The following is a 21,098-nucleotide window of genomic DNA, read 5'->3' on the forward strand; positions in this document are numbered from 1 at the left end:
ATCAAAGTATTCCCTTTTTTTTTTCAGCACTTCATTTCAGTGCACATTTAATATTGGTACTTTCATTCAGTCCTGGTGCTATTTCAGCATTCAGCAGCAGCTGCCACTTTAGTTCTCTAACTTCTAGGTACAAATCAGTGCTGCTATAAAATTCATCAACTTGTTCAAGAACTAAAAAGTAAAATGTAACAAATGGTTTACATGCAGTACTATATTTGGCAACAATATTATATGTACTAACAGACCTAATGACACCTAGGTGCTCTTAAATGTGATCTGATAATTTTCTAGCAGTTTTTCCAATATAAAAACTTATGCCTGATGAACAAATAGCTGCATATACAACAGAAACAGAATGGCAATCATAATATTTTTGAAATGTCACAGTACAATTGCAGTGCGTAAAGGTATAATTAGATCCAGTATAAATGTAAGGACAAAACACATTTTGTACAGCAATGCATACCTGTGTTTGTGTGTATTAATCAGAAATTGTATATCCCGGTTTTCTAAGTGCAACCAAATGAATTTAGTTCTTTTAAAAGAAAAAGCTGGAGCAGAGCCTAATACTGAGCAGTAGTGTTGTGAATTGAAGTAGGTCCCAATTATTAGTAATGACTCCTCCAGAGAAATATCTCTTGAAATAGGCAAGGAGAAGCTTTAAATCATGTCTCTGTTATTCTTTTGCTTGTTGTGAGATTCAAACCCATATTTTAAAATGGGAACATTTTTAGTGTACCTGAGTGATGTAATTTCTTCACATATGTTGTCCACTAGATTTTTTGGGTAGTTTCTTAAATAGAACATGTTTTAACAAGTGGGCTTGTGTAAAAAATTCTTCACTAGTTAATCTAGAAATGCGTATAAATTGACTTTTAACTACGTTCTTTTTCATGAACAATGGATGCTGACTTGTGTAGTCAAGGAAGCAGTTTTTAAAAGTTTTTTTCCTATAAACAGTAGAATGCAATTCTCCGTTAGGTGTAAGAACAACTTTGGAATCTAGGAAGTGTATGGAACTACCACAGTCGGAATTTACAAAGATAAGAAAAAAAGTTATGTACTCACCATAACGTTCCATGTTTGTAATCCATCTCGCCCTTCATTCTTATATATGGGTTCGGAGCAGATCCTCGGCTCCGACTTGTCAGATTACAAAGCTCTAAGTCTCTCAGTTGGCTCGTGGCAAGGTAGGTATCCCACAGTGCACTAGTAAGAATCCCCAGATCTTGTTTGCTGCTGTCTAAAAAAGTGATAGAAGGTATTCCCACAAGGAACAACAAAGATGAAACGTCTCCACCCTAAGAAAGATAGATACTATCTTGTTTCCAGATCCTCCAAGGATACATGGACAGGGGTAGGAGGGTAGGTTCGTAGAATGAAGGGTGAGATGGACTACAAACATGGAACGTGATGGTGAGTACATAACTTCATTATGTTCTGTAGTCCTATCTCGCCTTAATTCTTACATATGGGACGGCGTTCCTAGCACCTTTCTCAGGTGGCTCACGGGAATATACTCCTAAAAACCGTGGAACCAAAGGAGACTCTGCCCCTGGAGGCCAGATCCAATCTGTAATGAGTAATGAAAGTATGAGGGTTAGCCCAAGTTGCTGCTGCACATATACTGTCCATTGGAATCCTGGCTTGAATGGCAGCAGATGTTTATACGGATCTGGTAGAATGAGCTTTAATTTTAAATGGGAGTTCTTTGTCATTAGAGGAGTAAATAAAGGATATACAACTTGAAATCCAGTTTGATAATGTTATCTTGAAGACTGGCATACCTTTTCTAGTCTCCGAAAAAGATACAAACAATTTGGTCTGATCACCTAAACTCTTGGTTCTATGTAGATAGAACCTTAACTGACTGTGAACATCAAGTTGCTGAAAAAATAAGTTATGTACCTACCATAACATTCCATGTTAGTTGTCTTCTTCTCGCCTTCTTTCTTGCCGGTTGGTTCGGAGCCAATCCTTGGCTATGACTCAGCCATCTTCAAAAGCTCGAGAGCTGCTTACTGGCTCGAGGCCACCCCATACCCCATGATGCCTGGTGCTAGATACCCAGATCTCGTTTGGTAAGTATAACTGCAGACATAATAGGAAAGGATCCTATCCTGGAATATATAAAACCTCCAGAGAGGCTACTAGACAGAAAGGAATAGCCAGAGAAGATTTAGCCAGTAAAAAAAAACATTAGTAACTCTTCTCGGTCTACAAGGATAGGGGGATGGAGAGTGGGACACAAGAAAGAAGGCGAGAAGAAGACAACTAACATGGAACATTATGATAGGTACATAACTTCTTTATGTTAAGTTGTCTATCTCGCCTTCATTCTTGCTGGTTGGGACAGCGCCTCTAGCACCTAAAATCCTGGGTGGCTCATCGGAAAAAACTTTTCAGAACAGTGGAACCAAAATCTGCTCTGTTTCTGGAAACCACATCCAACTTATAATGTGAAATGAAAGTATGTGGGTTGGCCCACGTAGCCGCAGCACAAATGGATTCCATGGGCAACCTAGCCTGAAAGGCCACCGAAGTGGCTAAAGCCCTCAAGGAGTGACCTTCTGGTTTAACAGGTAATTCTTTATTCCTCAGTTGATTGATAAATGTGATGATAGAAGTCAACCACCTGGACAAGGTTACTTTTGAGACTGGAAGACCTCGTTTACCCTCAGCATAAGAAAGGAAAAGTTGGTCCGATTTCCTGATGCCCTTAGTTCTATGTAAATAGAAACGTAGTTGCCTGTGAACATCCAACTGATGCAACTTATATTCCGCCCTGTTGGAATGGTTGGGAAAAAACACAGGAAGGTCTATGGACTGATTCAAATTATTTTCTGAAGAGACCTTAGGAAGGAAGGAAGGAAGGAAGGAAGGAATAGTCCTGAAAGTGACCCTATCATTGTGGAAAGGATTAGTCCTGAGAGCGACCCTATCATTGTGGAACACTAGGTACGGAGGACGGGTACAAAGAGCCTGCAGTTCCAAAACTCTTCTGGCTGAAGTAATGGCTACCAGAAACAGAGTTTTCCAAGATAAAAACTTCAGGGAACAAGAAGCTGCAGGTTTGAAGGAAGGCAATATTAGAGAAGCTAAAATCAAATTTAGATCCCACTGAGGTGGATGATCTCTCACTGGAGTCCTGAACAAAGTGGTCTCTGAGAGAGGCTCTATATAGCTTATGCAACATATTATTTCCAGACAGGCCAATGTGAAAATTTGAAATTGCAGCTAACTGAACTCTAATTGTAGCGGAAGCGGACCCAGAATGAAAGAGTTCCGCAAGAAAATCCAAAATGTGGTGTATAGGGGCTGAAAAGGGGTCTATATTCTTAGTCTCTGCCCAGGAAGAAAAACGTTTCCACTTACTAGAGCAAGTTTTTCTAGTGGTAGACTTGTGCAATGATAAAATAATTTCCCACACAGACGGGGAGATATCTGGAAGCCTGGCTAAGGTTGGAAGTGGAGCAACCAAGCAGTGAGCTGGAGAGATTGCAGAAATTGGTGCAGCCCGCCCGATTGATGGATCAGAAGGTCTGGAACTGGGTCCAGAGTCCAAGGCTGCTCGAGAAGATGATGATGCAGGAATGGGAACCATATTTGTCGAGGCCAGTAAGGAGCAATGAGGATCATTTTGCAGCCCAAAATGGTAGCTTTCTGTATCAGTTTTGGAATAAGGGGAAACAGAGGGAATGCATAAAGAAGTCCCTGAGGCCAACTGTGGACTAGAGCGTGTCTGGGGGAATGTCCAGGTAGTGGAAGGAGAGAGAAGAATTTGTTGCATTTGCTGTTGAAGGGGATGGCAAAAAGGTCGCAGCAAGGCTGGCCCCATTTGCGGAATATTTGATCTACAACTACTTGATTCAGAGGCCACTCATGAGGCATGAGAATTGCTCTGCTCAGCCTGTCCGCTATGACGTTGGACTTCCCAGGGATGTGCATTGCGATCAGAAACCATTGGGAAGAGATCGCCCACTGCCAGAGTCTGAGTGCTTCTCGACATAGGGGGTAGGACTTGGTTCCACCCTGCTTGTTGATGTACCACACTACTGACATATTGTCCGTATGAATTGCAATGGTCCCGGTAGGAAGAGAGTCCTGAAGAGCTTGCAACGTTAGAAGCACAGCCCTCATCTCCAAGACGTTAATATGCAGGTGGTACTCACGAGGCTGCCAGGTGCCTTGGACTGTCCTGCCCTGATAATGCCCCCCACCCGATCAGGGAAGCGTCCGTGGTAACCATAGCAACTGGGGGGGGGAGTACAAATGGTCTGCCTAGGGGTACTGATGTGGAGACCATCCACCATGCAAGGTGCTTCTTGCATGCTTCTGTGATCATAATCATGTGAGACATGGGAAGCTGCTGGAAGGACCATTGAGTGAAAAGCAGCCACTGGAGGATCCTCATGTGGAAACGAGCTAGAGGAACAAGTATGATAGTTGCTGCCATGAGACCTAGAGTTTGGAGGACGAACCTGGCTTGAATTCTCTTGCATGTTAATAAGACCTGTACATGTTGACGAATCACTAATACCCTGTCTGGTGGAAGGCTCGCTGACATGTCTTTTGTATTTAAATTTGCACCTATAAAGGTGATAGACTGACAGGGCGACAATGCAGACTTTTTGAAATTTATTGAGATACCTAGTCTGGAGCAAGTCTCGATAGTGAAGTCTCTGGCTCACAGAAGGTGATGCCTGGTGGTAGCAGTAAGGAGCCAGTCGTCTAGATATGGAAACACCTGGAATCCTTGCCATCTCAGGTGAGCGGTAACTACTGCCATACATTTGGTGAACACCCTGGGGGCTGTGGTGAGACCAAAGGGCAGAGTTCTGAACTGGTAATGGCTGGCTCCCAGCTGGAAGCGAAGGAATCTTCTGTAGCATCTGTCCATTTTGACGTGGTAGTATGCATCCTGAAGATCTATAGAGCACATCCAATTATCCTGACCCAGAAAGGGCATAATGGACTGTAGCGTGACCATTCGAAACTTGGTTCTTTGTACAGACCTGTTCAGTCTGCTGAGATCCAGAATGGGACTCCAGTCCCCTGTCTTTTTTGGTACCAAAAAGAACCTTGAGTAAATTCCAGATCCTTGCTGGTCTGCTGGATGGCCCTTTTTCCTAGCAGTTCTGAAATTTCTTGTACTGCTTGATCCCTTAGATTGGGTGGAACATCTGGAAGGGACTTGTTTGACATTACGGGAGTGCGAACAAAGGGTATTCTGTAGCCTCTGGATATAACTGACTGTACCCATTTGTCTTGTGTTGTATCTTGCCAGGCTCTTTGGTACAGCGATAATCTTCCCCCGACTGCCACCGGAGGTGGGCAGTCGGGAAACCCCTCAGGCATGGTGGGAGGGCTTCTCAGAGAAGGATTCTCTGATGCCCTGGTTTTGCGGACCCCCTCTGCCACAAGGGCGGCATCTATTATTGTTCCCTCCTCTGCCCCTAGATGGGAACTCACCACGTGTGTCCGGCAAGGTTCCCGGAGATTTCTGGAACCACATCTTTCCACTTTTCTGACCTTTGGGATATTGTCTGGAAGGAATGGAAAAACGGACTCCCACGGCAGAGAGAGTCTTGCCTTCCTGTTCACACCTGGTAAGGGTGTCCTTCACCTGTGATCCAAAAAGAGAGGAACCATCAAAAGGGGTGTTGGTGAAACATGCTCTGAAAGGTTCCGCAAAGTTACATAGCCGCATCCAAGCATGTCTCCTTAGAGCAACACCTGTGCCTGCAGCTCTACTCGCACCATTGGCTGCATAAGAAATGAGCCTCATGGAGGAGTTTACCACTGAACTAAGAGTCACCAGCTGGGAGGCTGCCTTAGCCCGGGCCCCCTCAGCTGATGGATCTTGGAGGGCATCTCCAAGCTCTTTAAGGAGATCCCTTTGAAGGTGGGTAAAGTGGCACAAATAATTCAGAGACCTCATAGAAAAGGTCGCTGAAGAGAACACCCGCTTCCCATATCTGTCCATCGTCCTGGACTCCTTGTTAGGGGGATGGACAGATGAAGTTTCAGCCAACTCCTTCTTTGTGGCCGCCGCTACCACCATGGCATCAACAGGGACACCTTTGGTCAAAAACGGTTTATCCTGTGGTGCCGTTATGAATTTAGCGGGTCTTCTGGGGGTAGGTTCCACTATGTCTGGAGCTGACCATGCCTTCCAAGCCACCATGACCGCTTTGCATTTCCTCTTATGAGATGGCTCCTCTGAATGATCAGGGGAGGCCTCGGAAGAGAAAGATACACGCAAGGGGGTGCCTTGGAACGTTGGTTCCCCACGCTTGTGGTCTGGAGGAGGGACAGAGGCAGATGCAGGCACCATAGTGGGAGGAGCCGGTGGGGATGATCATGGGGCTGACTCAGGGGCCAGCACATTCCTCATGACCTTGAAGGCGTCCCTGCTCAGATGCCGAGAAGGCTCTGGTTCCGAAGAGACCGGAATCCCTCTCCGCACCAAGGGGGACGGCTCCGAAGCCGATGTAGGAGCCAAGCTCACCTGCGCCGAAGCTCCGAGAGGGAGAGCGGGGTCGGACAAGGGTCCGATGTCACTCGCCCCCTTGGAGCAGAAAAGGGAGTCTCGGTGCCCAGACCCTTCCAAGGACGGTACCAAGGAAGTGATCGGAGCAGACGACTGAACCGAAGCAGAAGGTATCGGTGCCGACGGTTCCACGACCCGAACCCCAACGAACTCCGGCTGCGAGCTCAAGGAAGGAGTCGGAGGAATAACTGCAGATATGGACGGAGCAGACACCTGATGAGGGGGGCTGGACAACAATTTTGCTAGGGCCTGTGATTTTAACAGCCTACTGTCCACTCTCTCCACATCATGATCGGATAGTCTTGAGGACCGAGAAGAGTGGGACCGATGACTGTGCTCCGACTGGAGCAGAGGAGACCTTGGAGCCGTGCGTATCGACTCCAGGGAGGGAGACCTAGATCTCTTTCGACTCCCTATCGGCTCCGAAGGGAGAGTCGGAACTGACTGGGAGACAGGTAAATCGGTTCCGGTCGGAACCGAGGCTGAAGGAACAGCTTCACCCATCAACGGCTCCGAACTGGGAGCCGAAGATTTAGGTGGCTTAGAGGCCTTCACGGGCTGAGTCTTTGCCGGTGAATCCTGTTTAAGTAATCCACGTAGGATTAACTTATTTTTACGCTCCTGCAGGACTCTTGGGCTCAAGGCATGGCAAACCGAACAAGAGTCCTGCAGGTGCACGGCGCCGAGACAATAGACACAAGAAGTGTGACCATCTGTCAGAAACATCTTCTGACAGCATGAGTCACACTTCTTGAATCCGGACACCTTGGTATCCTTGGACATCCCTCAAAAGGAATTAGAAAACCAAGGACAACACACACAAAAAATTAGGATGTAAGTACTACCACACACACTAAGTTAAGACACCCAAAACACAGCCAAGAAAACTGACAATATTGTGTATATATATATATATATATATATATATATATATATATATATATATATATATATATATATAAGCTAAACAAAACTAAGAGCAAGCTAGAAGTTTTTTTTTTTTTTTAAATTACAGAAAGTGAAAAGGGTTAGCCTCTAATTTAAACGGCTACCTAAGAAAGTGAAGGGGGAGGGGGAAACTCTCTAACTAAAACAAGTTTTCTGAAGGGATAGGGGAAGGTTTAAGAAAGAATTATAGATACTACAAATATATATATAGATAGATAGAAAGGTTAACTAGTATAAACAACCTACACTAACAAGCCTATAAATTTTTATCAAAAAACGAGTAAATAATGAAAATATATGACCTGAGCCAGAAGACAACCTCGCAGCAGAAGCGGCAAACAAGATCTGGGTATCTAGCGCCAGGCATCATGGGATATGGGGTGGCCTCGAGCCAGTATGCAGCTCTCGAGCTTTTGAAGATGGCCGAGTCGGAGCAGAGGATCGGCTCCGAACCAACCAGCAAGAATGAAGGCGAGATAGACAACTTAACATATTATATTCTGCTTTTGTTTGAATGATTAGGAAAAAAAGAGTGGTAGTTCAATAGCTTGATTCATATTAGATTGAGAACAAACCTTGGGGATGAAAGATGGATTTGTACAAAGGAAAGCTCTGTCTCTATGAAAAATCAAGTAAGGAGGTTTGACAAAGTGCTTGTAACTCTGACAATTCTGGTGGATTTAATGGCTACTAGAAAAATGGTCTTCCATGAAAGGAACTTTAATTCACAAGTATGTGCAGGTTCAAAAGGCGGGGAAGTAAATTTAGAAAGAACCAAATTTAGATCCCAGGGAGATACAAGTTCTTGAAAGGGAGGTCTTAGCAAGGTAGTGCCTTTTAAAATGATTTACACAATCTGTGAGCCATAAGATTAGGTTTGTGTTGTCCCAAATGAAAATTGGAGATCACTGCTAAATGAACTTTGATTGTAGCAGCAGCTGATCCCTGATGATGAAAAAGTTCAGTTAGGAATTCTAACACTAAGGGAATGGAGGCTGTGTAAGGATCTATGTTTTTTTCCTCATGCACAGAGAAAAAATCTTTTCCATTTGCTAGCAAACTATTTTCTTGTAGAAGACTTGTGAGAAGATGTCAGGATATGTGTAACTGCAGGGGAAAAATCATGAAGCCTGACTAGGGATGAAAGTGGAGCAGCCACGCTGTCAAGTTGAGGGTCTGGAGACAGGGATGGAAGGTGCGCCTGACATATGTGTCGGAAGGTCTGGTACTGAGTCCAGAGTCCATGGATCATCCAGAAGGTGAGGCCCGAGAAAGGGGAATCAAATCTGACGAAGCCAGTAAGGAGTGATAAGAATCATTCTGCTTCCCAAGGTCTTTGCTTTCTGGATCACTTTCGATATTAGCAGAAAGGGAGGAAAGGCATAAAGAAGTCCCGACTGTCTCCCCGGGGGGGGGGGGGGATAAGGGAGAAGTAGCTGCTGCATTTGGCGTTCATTGGGCTGGCAAACAGATCCCAGCATGGCTGTTCCCATTTGCAGAAAATCTGTTCTGACACTTTCTGATTCAGGAACCACTCGTGAGGCATCAAGACTGTCCTGCTGAGCTTGTCGGCTATCACATTGGTTGTACCCGGGATATGTGTTGCAACTAGAAAGCGTTGGGAAGACATCACCCACTGCCAAACACGAAGAGCCTCTCGACATATGGGGTAGGATCTGGTGCCCCCTTGTTTGCTTATATACCATACCACTGACATATTGTCTGATTAGGGACAAGAAAGTCGTGAAGTGCTTGCAATGCTACCAGCACTGCTCTCATCTCTAGGACACTGATATGTAAGTGAGCCTCATGTTCTTGGCATGTGCCTTGGACTGTCCTTCCTAAATAATGCCCTCCCCACCCTATCTGGGAGGCATCCATGGTCACAGTAGCAACGGTTTGGCAAGGAATGAATGGTGTCCCTATCGTTAGTTGATTGGACTAGATCCACCAACGTAGGTCCTTTTTGCAATTTTCTGTTATCAAAATAGGATGAGACAGAGGCAGTTGTTGAAGAGACCACTGGGAAAAGAGTAGCCATTGTAGAATTCTCATATGTAGACTGACTAGAGGAACTAGAGTTATAGTAAAGGCCATGGTTCCTAGAAGTTTGGGCACGGTCTTCACTTTGACTTTGTGTTGGGAAAGCAGGCTGTATATCTATTGTCTTAGATTTTGTATTTTGTCTGCAGGAAGGTGAGCCATCATTGTGACTGTCTGTTTCTGCGCCTATAAAAGCCACATATTGAGAGGGCGACAAGGCAGACTTTTCCCAATTTATAGTAATCCCTAGCTGAGTGCAGACTCGGATGGTTGAATCCCTAGCTTGTAGGAGTAGGTGCCTGGTGGTGGCAGTCAGGAGCCAGTCGTCCAGGTATGGAAACACTTGGAATCCAAGACGTCTCAAGTGAGCCGTTACTACCGCCATGCATTTCGTGAACACCCTGGGGGCTGTGGTGAGACCAAAGGGCAGAGCACGAAAATGGTAATGACTGGCTAATACGCATCTTGGAGGTCTATGGAGCACATCCAATTGTCTTTCTCTAACAGAGGGGTATAGACTGCATTGTTACCATTCGAAACTTGGACTTCTTCACTGATTTGTTTAACTTGAGATCCAAAATGGGCCACCAGTCCTCTGTTCGTTTTGGCACTAAAAAGAATCTGGAGTAAGTTCCGAATCCTATCTGGTCTGCTGGGATGGTTTGGATGACTCTCTTTTCAGGCAACTTTTGGACTTCCATAGTTGCTTGAGCCCTGTGATTGGCTGGAACATCTGGGATTTTCCTGGTGGGATGAGGTGGAAAAGAGAAGGGTATGGCGTATCCTCTGGAAATTATTCTTTGTACCCACTTGTCTTGGGTGATGTCGTGCCAAGCTTCTGGATACAAAGATAAGCGACCCCCGACTGACTCCAGAGAAGCACAGTCGGGCCCCACTTCAGGAGCTCTGATAGGAACGTCTGCAAAAGGAATCGTGGGCACCCTGGTATTGCAGACCCCCCCTGCCTCTAGGGCGATGGCTACCATTACTTCCTCCTCCTCTGGAGAAGGAATCACCTTGTGCATCCAGGAAAAATCTCTGAGATTTCTTGAACCACATTTTCCCGCCTCTCTGACCCTTAGGGTATGAACGTACTCCCATGGCAGAGAGAGTTTTCCCTTCCTGCTTTCACCTGGCGAGTGTATCTTTTACCTTTGGTCCAAACAGAGAGGAACCGTCAAAGGGGGCATTGGCAAATGTAGATTTGAAGGGCTCCGCAAAGTTACATAAGCGCATCCAGGAGTGTCTCCTAAGGGAAATCCCTGAACTCGCTGCCCTGCTCGCTCCATCTGCTGGATAAGATATCAGCCCCATAGAGGAGTTAACAATGGAGTTTAAAATAGACAACTAAGCAGTAACCTTCTCAGGAACTTCTTCAGCTCAAGTACCTTGGAGAGCATCTCCTAGCTCCTTTAGGAGATCTCTTTGAAGCCTAGTGAAATGGGTAAGGTAATTCAGCGATCTGAGTGTAAAAGCCACTGAAGAGAAGATACGCTTCCCGTATTTGTCCATCGTTCGAGACTTATTGTTCAGTGGGTGGACAGATGAAGTTTCTACTAGTTTCCTCTGTGGCTGCTGCCACCACCATGGCATCTACAGGCACACCTTTAGTGAAAAACTCTCTTTGGGGGTGAAAGAACTTTATTGGGCCTCCTGGGACTGGTTCCATGGCATCGGGAGTTTCCCACACCTTTCGGCTAACTAAATCTAAGAGCTCATCGAAAGGTGGAAACACCCAAGAGGCTGAAGGTTGAGACCAGAAAGCCTTCAGGTACACTGACTCCTCAACAGAAGGGGTGACAGTGGGCCAGCCGCCTCTCTGTTTCAGGATTTCTAGGATATCTACGAAGGACGACCTAGGGGACCCTTCTGACTCCTCAAGGTCAGTGTCAGATGAGATCAACTCATCAGGGGAGTCTACATGCTTCCTCTTGCAAGTTCTCTTCCGAGGAGGCTCCTCAGAAGGGTATTCTGGGGAGGTCTTGGAAGACTGGGGGCCACCCAATGGGGGCTCCTGAGGCTGCGGGTCTCTGCTGTCAAGAGAGAGAGATGGTGCTGAGACAGAGGTCAGAGCTTGAGGGGGAAGAGCATCGGTACCCTTATGTGGAGCTTAAGACCTAGACAGCATGCTCCTCATCATCTCGAAGGCAGATCTCTACAGTTCTGAGGACACCCCCGGTTCCCAGGAAGCGGAAGTAGCCCTCGGCTCCAAAGCGACCGGCTCCGAGATAGATGTAGGATCTGAGCTCAACTGAGCCAACACACCAAGAGGTAGGCTCGGAACTGAAGAAGTTCAGGTCCAAGCATCCCTGTCGGGGCCGACTTGTGAGCTTCGGCTCTGAGACACCAAGGACGGCGCCGAAGTTGTCAGAGTGGAACTCTGCTCTGAGACAGACAACTGAGGTGCTGAAACCGACGGTTCCACAACAAGTGGTGCCGATAGTTCTTGCTCAAAGGACCGGCATGGCTCGGAGGAGGAAAAGAAGCAGGAAGTATGGCCTTAGACAGCTCTGGAACAGATTGGGTCAGAGCTGGCAACAAATTAGCTAGCACCGACGACTTCAAGAGTCTAAGCACTACTCATCTCTACATCCTCTTCAAAAAGACTCTTGGAGGATCTGGAAGACAAGGTAGGTGATCTAGATCTCTGCAAAATCGGATATCTGAGAGTTGTGGAAACCGATAATAATTCTCTAGACCGGTTCCAAGGTAAGTGCTCAGTAGTTGTCTCCGAAAAACCTGAGACAGATACTGGAGTGCCGATGTCAATAACCTCAAACGGCTCGAGGACAGTGGAGCCGAAGAGGTAGAAAGTTTGTTCAATTTTGTAACTTTTTGTGGAGGTCCAGATAAAATAGGTGGTGTGGGAGACTGTCTCTTGGCCGACTTGACCTTCTCTTTTTTAGAAGAGGGAGACCTGGAATGCGATAATGATAAGCTGGCTAAATCCTCCTCAAAGGAAGGCTTAAGGAGACCTTTCAGGATCAATTTGTTATTTCTTTCCTGGAGAACTCGAGGACTAAAGGAGTGGCAAAAGGAACAGGTCTCCTGAAGATGTATGGCTCCCAGGCAGTAAACACAAATACTATGTCCATCAGTCAGGAAAATATTTTGAGAACATTTGAGACACTTTTTAAAACCCGAAGGTTTATGAACCTTTGATTCCTTAGACATATTGTCACGAACAAGCACAAGAGGCAAAAGTAGGAAGAGAGGACAAGGTCCTCTAACTTAAACGGGCCTAGCCCTGCTCCAGAACAACACACAAGGACAAGCAAAGACAGAGGACTAGGTCCTCTAACTTAAACCGGTAAAACGGGCCTAGCTCTGCTGAGGAAACAACATACTAGAGGAAAAAGTTAAAAGAGAACTAGGTCCTCTAACTTAAACGGGCCAAGCCCTAAACAGAGTAAGCGACGTCAACAATTTGCAACAATCAATTCAATAAACACTCTAACTAAACAGTTAGCTAATAAGAGTTAATAGAGAAACACTGCACACCTCTATCAATTTTAAACTACTTATTCTAGTCAAAAACACAAGGCTAGAATAGGTCCTAACCAAAACATGATCCTATGCCTAAGAGATCTAAATATAACAAAAAGAAAAACTAGCACACCGAAGAAGGGATATCACTCAGAAAGAGAAAAGGGCCTGCGGAAATGTCGGCCAACAAGTTTTCAACAATAAATTTGCAAATATTCAAAAGCACGCCAACTAATTTACTACTTTATAACAGTTAAGCTAATTATACTAAAGCTACTAATAATATCAAAAAACGATTGCTATAGAAATAGAATAATGAAGAAAATCCAACTTAGCCACGGCCAAGAAAGAGAGCATTTCTGAACTTGTAGACGCGGCAATTGAGATCTGGGGATTCTTACTAGTGCACTATGGGATACCTACTTTGCCATGAGCCAACTGAGAGATTTCGAGCTTTGTAATCTGACGAGTCAGAGCAGAGGATCGGCTCCAAACCCATATGTAAGAATGAAGGTGAGATAGGACTACAGTACATCCTATGCTTGTTTTCATGTTAGCAATGAAAGTGTTATGGCCATCAGTGTCATCCTGCCAAGCAAAAAAGATATCATCAATATATCGTTTATATAAAAATCACATTATGATACCCCCGCAATTCAGATAGGTTGTCTAATTCCCAAGCGCTTAAAACCAAATTTGCAAATGCAGGGGGTAATTTGGAGGAGTTTAGAGACAGAGGATCTAGGGAAGGTGAAGTAGAGAATATGGCCAGGGTGGTGAGAACTTTAAGGAAGACCTCAGCTCGATCTTATTACTCAGATAGAGGTACTATTGTTAACTACAGCCAGACTGTCAACAATAGAGATAGGAATACGGTCAATTTTTTGATACATTACACAAGCAATGTTGATATTTTTTGCAACATAGTGAAAAAGAACTGGCCAGTTTTTTTTATCAGATACTAAGACAGGAAGTATTACAGGTCAACAGCCACATTTTGTCTTTAAGAATAAATCTCTGAAGAGACTGTTATGCTATGGCAAGAAACAGAAGGTAGGAGGGCAGATACAGAGGGGGACAATGCCATGTGGTGGATGTAATTTTGTAAGTGTATAGATAGCAGCAATACATTCATGCATCCTGTGACTAATCAGGTGTCTGACTTTAGGATCAATGCCAATTGCTCTACTGCCAATGTTGTTTATTTAGCTTGCTGCCAAGCATGTACATGTTTTTATATAGATAAGACAAACAGATTGTTAAAGGACAGAGTTAGAGAACATCTACTAGCCATTAGGAATAAAGATTTAAGGAATGCGCTAGCAAGACATGTACAGGAAGAGGGAGAGGTACACAAATTTAAGTTCAGAGTGCTTGAGAGCACTGCCCCCAGGCAACATTTGGGAGACATTAAAAACTTTACACAGCATTGTAAGACTAAATGGATAATCTGGTTTCAAGCAGATGCACATCCAGGTTTAAATGGCTATGTACCTTTAAAGCCTGTTCTCAGGACTCGTGACTTATTTAAATAATTGATCATGTGATTGAGATTATTTGAAGTACTGGATATTTAAGACAGCTGTTTGGCATGAAAGTGCTCACCTTTTTATTTTACTTTTAATTAAAGCTGCTTTTTCATTACATGCTGCTGTCATGGTTGGTTCTGTAGATTATACTTTTTGGAATTTATTTGAACATAACTATGTCCATGCACAAGATGGTTTGTGAAAAGGAAGGAAACCATCAGAAACTCAAGTGTATACAGTACTGTCAAGATTTGACTTCTGGGTAAGTAAAACTAATAGTCCACTGTATTAGGTTCATCCTTACTGAAGTTTTACAGTTCAGGTGGGATGACATTTTTCTAACAGTAGTTGGGATCATTTTTTTTTTTTAAACATTAAGAGTCCATATTATGACTGGCAGGATTTTGGTTTTGAGCATAACTGCTTAATGTTTATGTACCAGTTAAATAACTGGCATTAATCCGGGATGCAGAGTAGTAGTGGGATATTTTCAGGTAAGACTATGACAGTAATTTGGGTGGCCCTAGTCAGTCACTGAAAAAAAAAAAGTAACAGAAACTGGGGAGTTTTACTGGCAAGGTTTGGTGCTAATTTGGCATTTTTATTACAGCCTTATTCCAGTTTGGTTCACACAACTGTGATTTAGTGAAACCTGCTATGGCATCAAAGTGACTATTGTGCAGAATGGCACAAATTGTAATACTGAGAGTTGGTCTGCAAAATACGGTTTAGCTTTGTAAAGTATCAACAGAAAATTTGAAAAAGCTTATGTAAATGCACAAACATTAACTTACAGAAACAAAAATATTCTAAATATATTAGACTTTGCAGTACCACAATGTTTTAATAAAATGAAACTCACCAGTCTTTCTGGGTCACATTTGTGTTGTAGATATGGCCTGGCTTATCTTTGTAAGGTGGACATATACATTTACATCGTGTATCAACTCTATCCTGGAAAGCAAGAAAATACATTTTACATATGACAATTTGATACATCTTCTAAGTGTACATAATGGAAAAATGATCTTCCTACTGTAATAACTGAAAAATACTCAGAGTAAACATAAAATATCACAATATTTAAAAACAGCTTTGGGTTAAGAATGAGTGAATACTTCAAATGTCCAGCTGCAACTTACATAAAGTTTGTGGACAAACTATAACGATGCTCGTCATAACCATGCAATAAGGCATACAATGATGCTTCTCATAAATATGTAATTAGCATACCTCTCAAAATCTTAGAGCAAGAAATCTGGACAAAGCCATCAATAACTGGGGGACAACGGCCCAAATACAGGGACATTTTATAAATATTGCTCTTACAAACTTAGAAAATTGATAGAATAACAGGTTTTGCATTAGCATAAATTTTCTGAAGGGTATGAAGTCTGAAACTGAAAAGTATGTCATTATTTTGTGACTTCAACCCTCAATGATTTGACAACGATTTGCAAGAAAAACACAATTTCATGAGAAAATGGTTCAAAATGAGGTAAAAATATGTACAGTTGAGAGGTATAGTAATAAGGCATAAAAGTACTTAAGGCAAACATGTACTTGCAGCTCAATGAAAAAGACTGAAATAAGTTATGGATTTAGGAAACCGTGCACCCATCATCATAATAAATTAAGGAACAACATAACAGAAAATCTCTCACAGTGCAAAGTACTTTTATGAAATTATGTTCATGAGCTAAACTCCAATGTATTAAGCAACCTGTCAATGCCTTTAATGGAGATCAAGGCAAGGGCTATGCACCTCATTAGCTGTTCCACCCTAAGACAGTGTGCCACAGCTAATCTTACAGCAGATGTCACTCAATGCCTCACAGGAAAATCGTAACAAAAGTATATAGAAACCAGAAAAAAATTAATGAGAAACACCAAAATCAATACCTTTCAAGGGTACATCAGTGTTAGTTGTTGAACGTGAATGGTTCAAATGACACAAATTCAACCAAGTGGTTTGAAATGTATTTATAGTTCAGCAAGTCAGACATTCTAATTTTGAATATTGGTATTGCAGCCTGTGCTTACTAGGGGTAAAGGTCACACACCACAACATCCAAAAACAGACTATTCAATGTGGTAAAAACGTGAAAATCACATTCAATTACCAAGAAGGAATGGACAAAGTCTCCTACACTGAAGGATGCAGCAGTGGACATACTAGGATTCTACAGAAGCCTTGCTCCATTTTGGCTCACCCTAGCATGTAAAACTTGAATTTTTAAAATAGTTTAGAAAAAGATCAGATTTGGATTCCACAAACTATAATTCAAACAGTACTGACCTTATAACTGCCCAAAAGGCACAAATAAAACAGCATCATATTCACATAAGCCTTAATACAAGTTACTAAATATAAATATGTGTGTGTGTGTGTGTGTACATATATATATATATATATATATATATATATATATATATATTATACACACACACACACACACACACACACACACACACACACACACATTATACATAGATATATGTAAGAATGCAGATTGTCACAGAAACTTTCAAAGTAATTCAGTTTTCAGCATAATAGAATGACACCATCATGTTTCTAGATACACTTAGCAAAGATCAATGCAGCATATGGACACAAATCTTTAACCTTCCTGAGAACAACAGCATGTAACTCCTGAATGTTACCCTGCAGAAAGAAGGCCTGTACTCAAGAGCACAGCACATCTCCTTCATGAGAAAGCATAACAATAATAGTTATAAAAAACAGTAGTATATAAACAAGTTACCAAGCAAATAATGAGGGGAGCACCTATCATAAAAGTACATCTTTGCATCCTTGAGACAACAGCTCTGGAGACAAGACCGTGACAGCTCTCATCTAATGACTGTCCAGCCAATTTTTTTTTTACCAGAGTGCAATGGCTCCACCCCAGCTGTCCTACAGCTACATTAAGCACAGCAGACACTTATTTCCAAATATGCCCTCACTGACGATAGACCAAAATTATGGAAGGGCCTTGAATGACAGAGACACAATGATAATATACAAGAGGAAAACAGAAGGAATGTGTCTTCGAATCACCACTTCTGACTTGAAGATGCAACATTACAGCAAGCCCTTCATATAAATGTTGTATCTAACTTGAGATATCTCCAGCTACAGGACCATCATGACAAAAGCCCAAGCAGACCAGTGAACTTCTTGAATAGTTAACATTATATAACAATGGAATTCCAAACTGTAACATCAAACAAAAAAAAACTCTAAACTGGAAGGAGAGTTTAGATTATATTGGTTGAACATGTGACTGGCATATAGTCACAGCTGCACAAATTTCATCCAGGGGATTGTTTCTGAAATCATTCTTGGTGAGGAAAACAGAGCTAAGAACGTGAACTTTAGAACAGCAGGGAAGCTGTTGCCATAGTTTCTGCAACTAAAAGAGCATTCAGTTAGCTAGTCATCTGGATGGATTTCTATTCATGGAGTAGCACAGAAACCCCGTGCATATCCTACTGGAGGAGCATATGGCTGTGTAACACTGATGTCATTAAATCAGGTGCCTGGAAGACAATGCTGACACCTCGCCTACAAATGCTGTTGCCTAAATGGGGCATTTGGGAAAACTGATACCAGAATGTCCAAGACCAAGGTCTGATATTCATGCGTGGTTATTGCTTTTACACATTTTAAGGCATCCACTAGTTTACGATAAATATTCTTAACAGGAGATGGGTGCATGCATGATTGTAGTCAGATAAAACATAGCAGAAGCAGGCACCATTAATAAATTCCAGAGAAGGAAAGGACAGAGTTTAAAAAAACAGTTTCTGGAGGAGAAAATGTAAGGGCTTCTGAGGGTTGGGTCTGTGAACTGACCACAATACAGGGGGGTTGTGGAAAGTAAAAACCGATAAAAGATTGTTCTACACAAGCTTTTATAAATTTGACAATGCAAATTCAGAAGACCAAAAGTCCCCAAGTTACTTCTCTGGCTTCCTGTTTCTCTTTAAATGGGATTACATCCTTTTAATCAAGAGTCAAAACATTAACAGCACAACTTGTACAATTGGCCTCTTGCAGAACTGACACATTGTTAAGCTCTTGGCAGACTCCTAACCCATCCATTCTCTGGGATCGCATTTCTGGAGAAGAGGAACCAACTCGACAAGTCAGCTTCATTGTGTTGGCTTCCAATTAAAATGAACCCTTTTCTTCTTTTTGTGGTGTCCTGGTCATTTTAAAGGAAAGACAATCCAATAAATAAAAGGCACAGCCTCAAGGAGCATAAGTTCCTCAGATGCTAAGTTCAACAGCCTTTCTAAGCTTTTCAGGGGTGCAACTGAATCACCTGCAGTCAGTAAACCTTCTTCCCCCATGGAAGGGTGGAGGACAAATAAGGCAATTAAGACTGCTGTTTGCAAGGGGCACCAGCTTGCCACATGGTCACTCATTTCACTGAGTTACCTTGAAAAGTAAGACCCAAGTTCTCTACTAACTGCAAAAGTATAAAAACACAAAAGAAACAACAATGAAATAATTTACAAACCAAAGAAAATAGTGGCGAATTATTAAAAACGTTGCGCACTTCCCATAATGTTCCATCTGCGTTGTCCATTTTCATTCTTCCTCAATGGATGGGTTTCTGATTTGACACTCTGATCTGACTTGGCCATTACACTAGCTTGTGGCCTCTGACAAACTCTCAAGCTCTTTTCCTACCCATAATGCACCATCCCAAACATCCCTCAGATCCTATTTATAGCTTGAGAGAGACAGAAACTGTAAAAAGAAGTTATGTACTCGCCATAACGTTCCATCTGAGTAGGTACTTCATTTGTCTGCAACCTGTGGGTATCGGATCCGACCTCGGATCCAAGCCGGCAGCTTCACTAGCTAAAAGATCCAAGCTCCTAGCTCCTCCCCTACCCATAATCCCCTGTCTACTGTATTACCTCAGATCAAGTTTGCTCAGTCCAGAAATTGACACCTTCGACAGAGAATCAAATACTGCCTAACCTCATGAAAAATAACATTTTTCAGGTGACCAGGTATCATGATATGGTTAGGGGGCATGGAGCGGGGGTCGGATTCAGACAAATGAAGTACCTACTCAGATGGAACATTATGGCGAGTACATAACTTCTTTATCTGAAGTAGTTACTTCATTTGTTCTGCAACCTGTGGGACAGAGTCCCCAGCTACCTATAAAAATAACCCTGGGTGGCCTTACGGAAGGATATTCCAAAGCACCGCAGAGCCAAAGGAAGCCCTACTCCTCGAAATCATATCCAATTTATAATGGGAAATGAACGTATGAGAAGAGGACCAAGTAGCTGCTGAACATATGTCGTCCAGAGGAACCCTGGACCAGAAGACTGCTGATGTAGCAATGGATCGGGTTGAATGAGCGTGGATTCCCATAGGAACTGGTTTACCTGAGGACGTATACCCGTGGATTATGCACTGAGAAATCCAATTAGCTAGGGTTACTTTAGAAATTGCCTTGAAATTTAGAAAGAATACTGGTAAATTGATTGATTGATTAATTAATATTTGACTCTGAAGCCACCTTTGGTAGTAAAGACGGGTTAGTCCTGAGAGACACACTATCCTTGTGAAAAATGAGGTAGGGGGGTTTCATGCACAGGGCTTGGAGTTCTGAAACCCTCCTGGCTGATGTACTAGCCACCAAAAAGGCTGTTTTCCAAGACAAGAATTTTAACGGAACCAAGGTGGCAGGCTCAAAAGGTGGACTTGTCAAAGCTTGTAAGACTAAAGTAAAGTCCCATGGAGGAACCACCGATTTCATTGTTGGTTTCAAAAGAAAAATGTCCCTCAAGAAGGTTTTGCATATCTTTGAAGATGCTACAGATCCCAGTCCATCTCCCACATGAAAATGGGAAATGGCTGCTAGTTGTAACCTTAACTGTGGAAGCGCTTGCTCCTTTTTGAAAGATTAGCGACAAAAAATCCAGAATCGTTGGAATAGGGACTGTAAAAGGATCCAGGCCCTTGCCTTCGGTCCAGATGGAAAAACGTTTCCATTTACTATTGTAAATTTTTCTGGTAGCAGGCTTATGGGCCGCCACCAGAATGGCCTTCACTGGTGATGAGATACTGGGAGTCCTAGCCATCAGAGGAACTGGATCAACCAAGCAGTCAGCTTGAGGTTTAGCAGGTTCAGGGTTTGGCAACCCGGAGGATGCGAAATCAAATCTGGAATGGGATCCAGGATCCACGGAGTAACTATACTGCGAGACCGCAGATAAGGGAACCAGATCTGACAAAGCCAGAATGGGGGCTATGAGGATAACTCTGCTCCCCAACCGACGTGCTTTCTGAATGAACCTCGTCATAAGCGGGAGGGGGGGATAAGCATAAAGGAGACCGGGTGGCCAAGCATGCACCAGAGCGTCTCTCGGGGTTTCCCCTGAAGGGGGAAGTATTGCGAAGTACTCGCTGCACTTTGTGTTTGACGGAGAGGCGAAAAGATCGCAGCGAGGCCAACCCCATGCGTGGAAGATCTGCTTCACAACTGAAGGCTTGAGAGACCACT

At 43.2% G+C, this 21,098-nt stretch overlaps 1 protein-coding gene across 2 annotated transcripts in view; it reads right to left on the reverse strand.

Annotated features, from left to right (window-relative positions):
* TMEM9B (TMEM9 domain family member B) overlaps positions 1 to 21,098 on the reverse strand; it is a 1,126,816-nt gene that overhangs the window by 978,250 nt on the left and 127,468 nt on the right. For both annotated transcript variants that reach the window (XM_044059364.1, XM_044059367.1), the window contains exon 2: positions 15,422 to 15,513. In XM_044059364.1, coding sequence (XP_043915299.1) covers positions 15,422 to 15,513 — 92 coding nt within the window. The remainder of the gene's footprint in view (positions 1 to 15,421; positions 15,514 to 21,098) is intronic.

This window comes from Protopterus annectens, chromosome 17.part0, assembly GCF_019279795.1.
Source record: "Protopterus annectens isolate FY-2018-M chromosome 17.part0, PAN1.0, whole genome shotgun sequence".
In the NCBI taxonomy this organism is placed as follows: Eukaryota; Metazoa; Chordata; order Ceratodontiformes; family Protopteridae; genus Protopterus; species Protopterus annectens.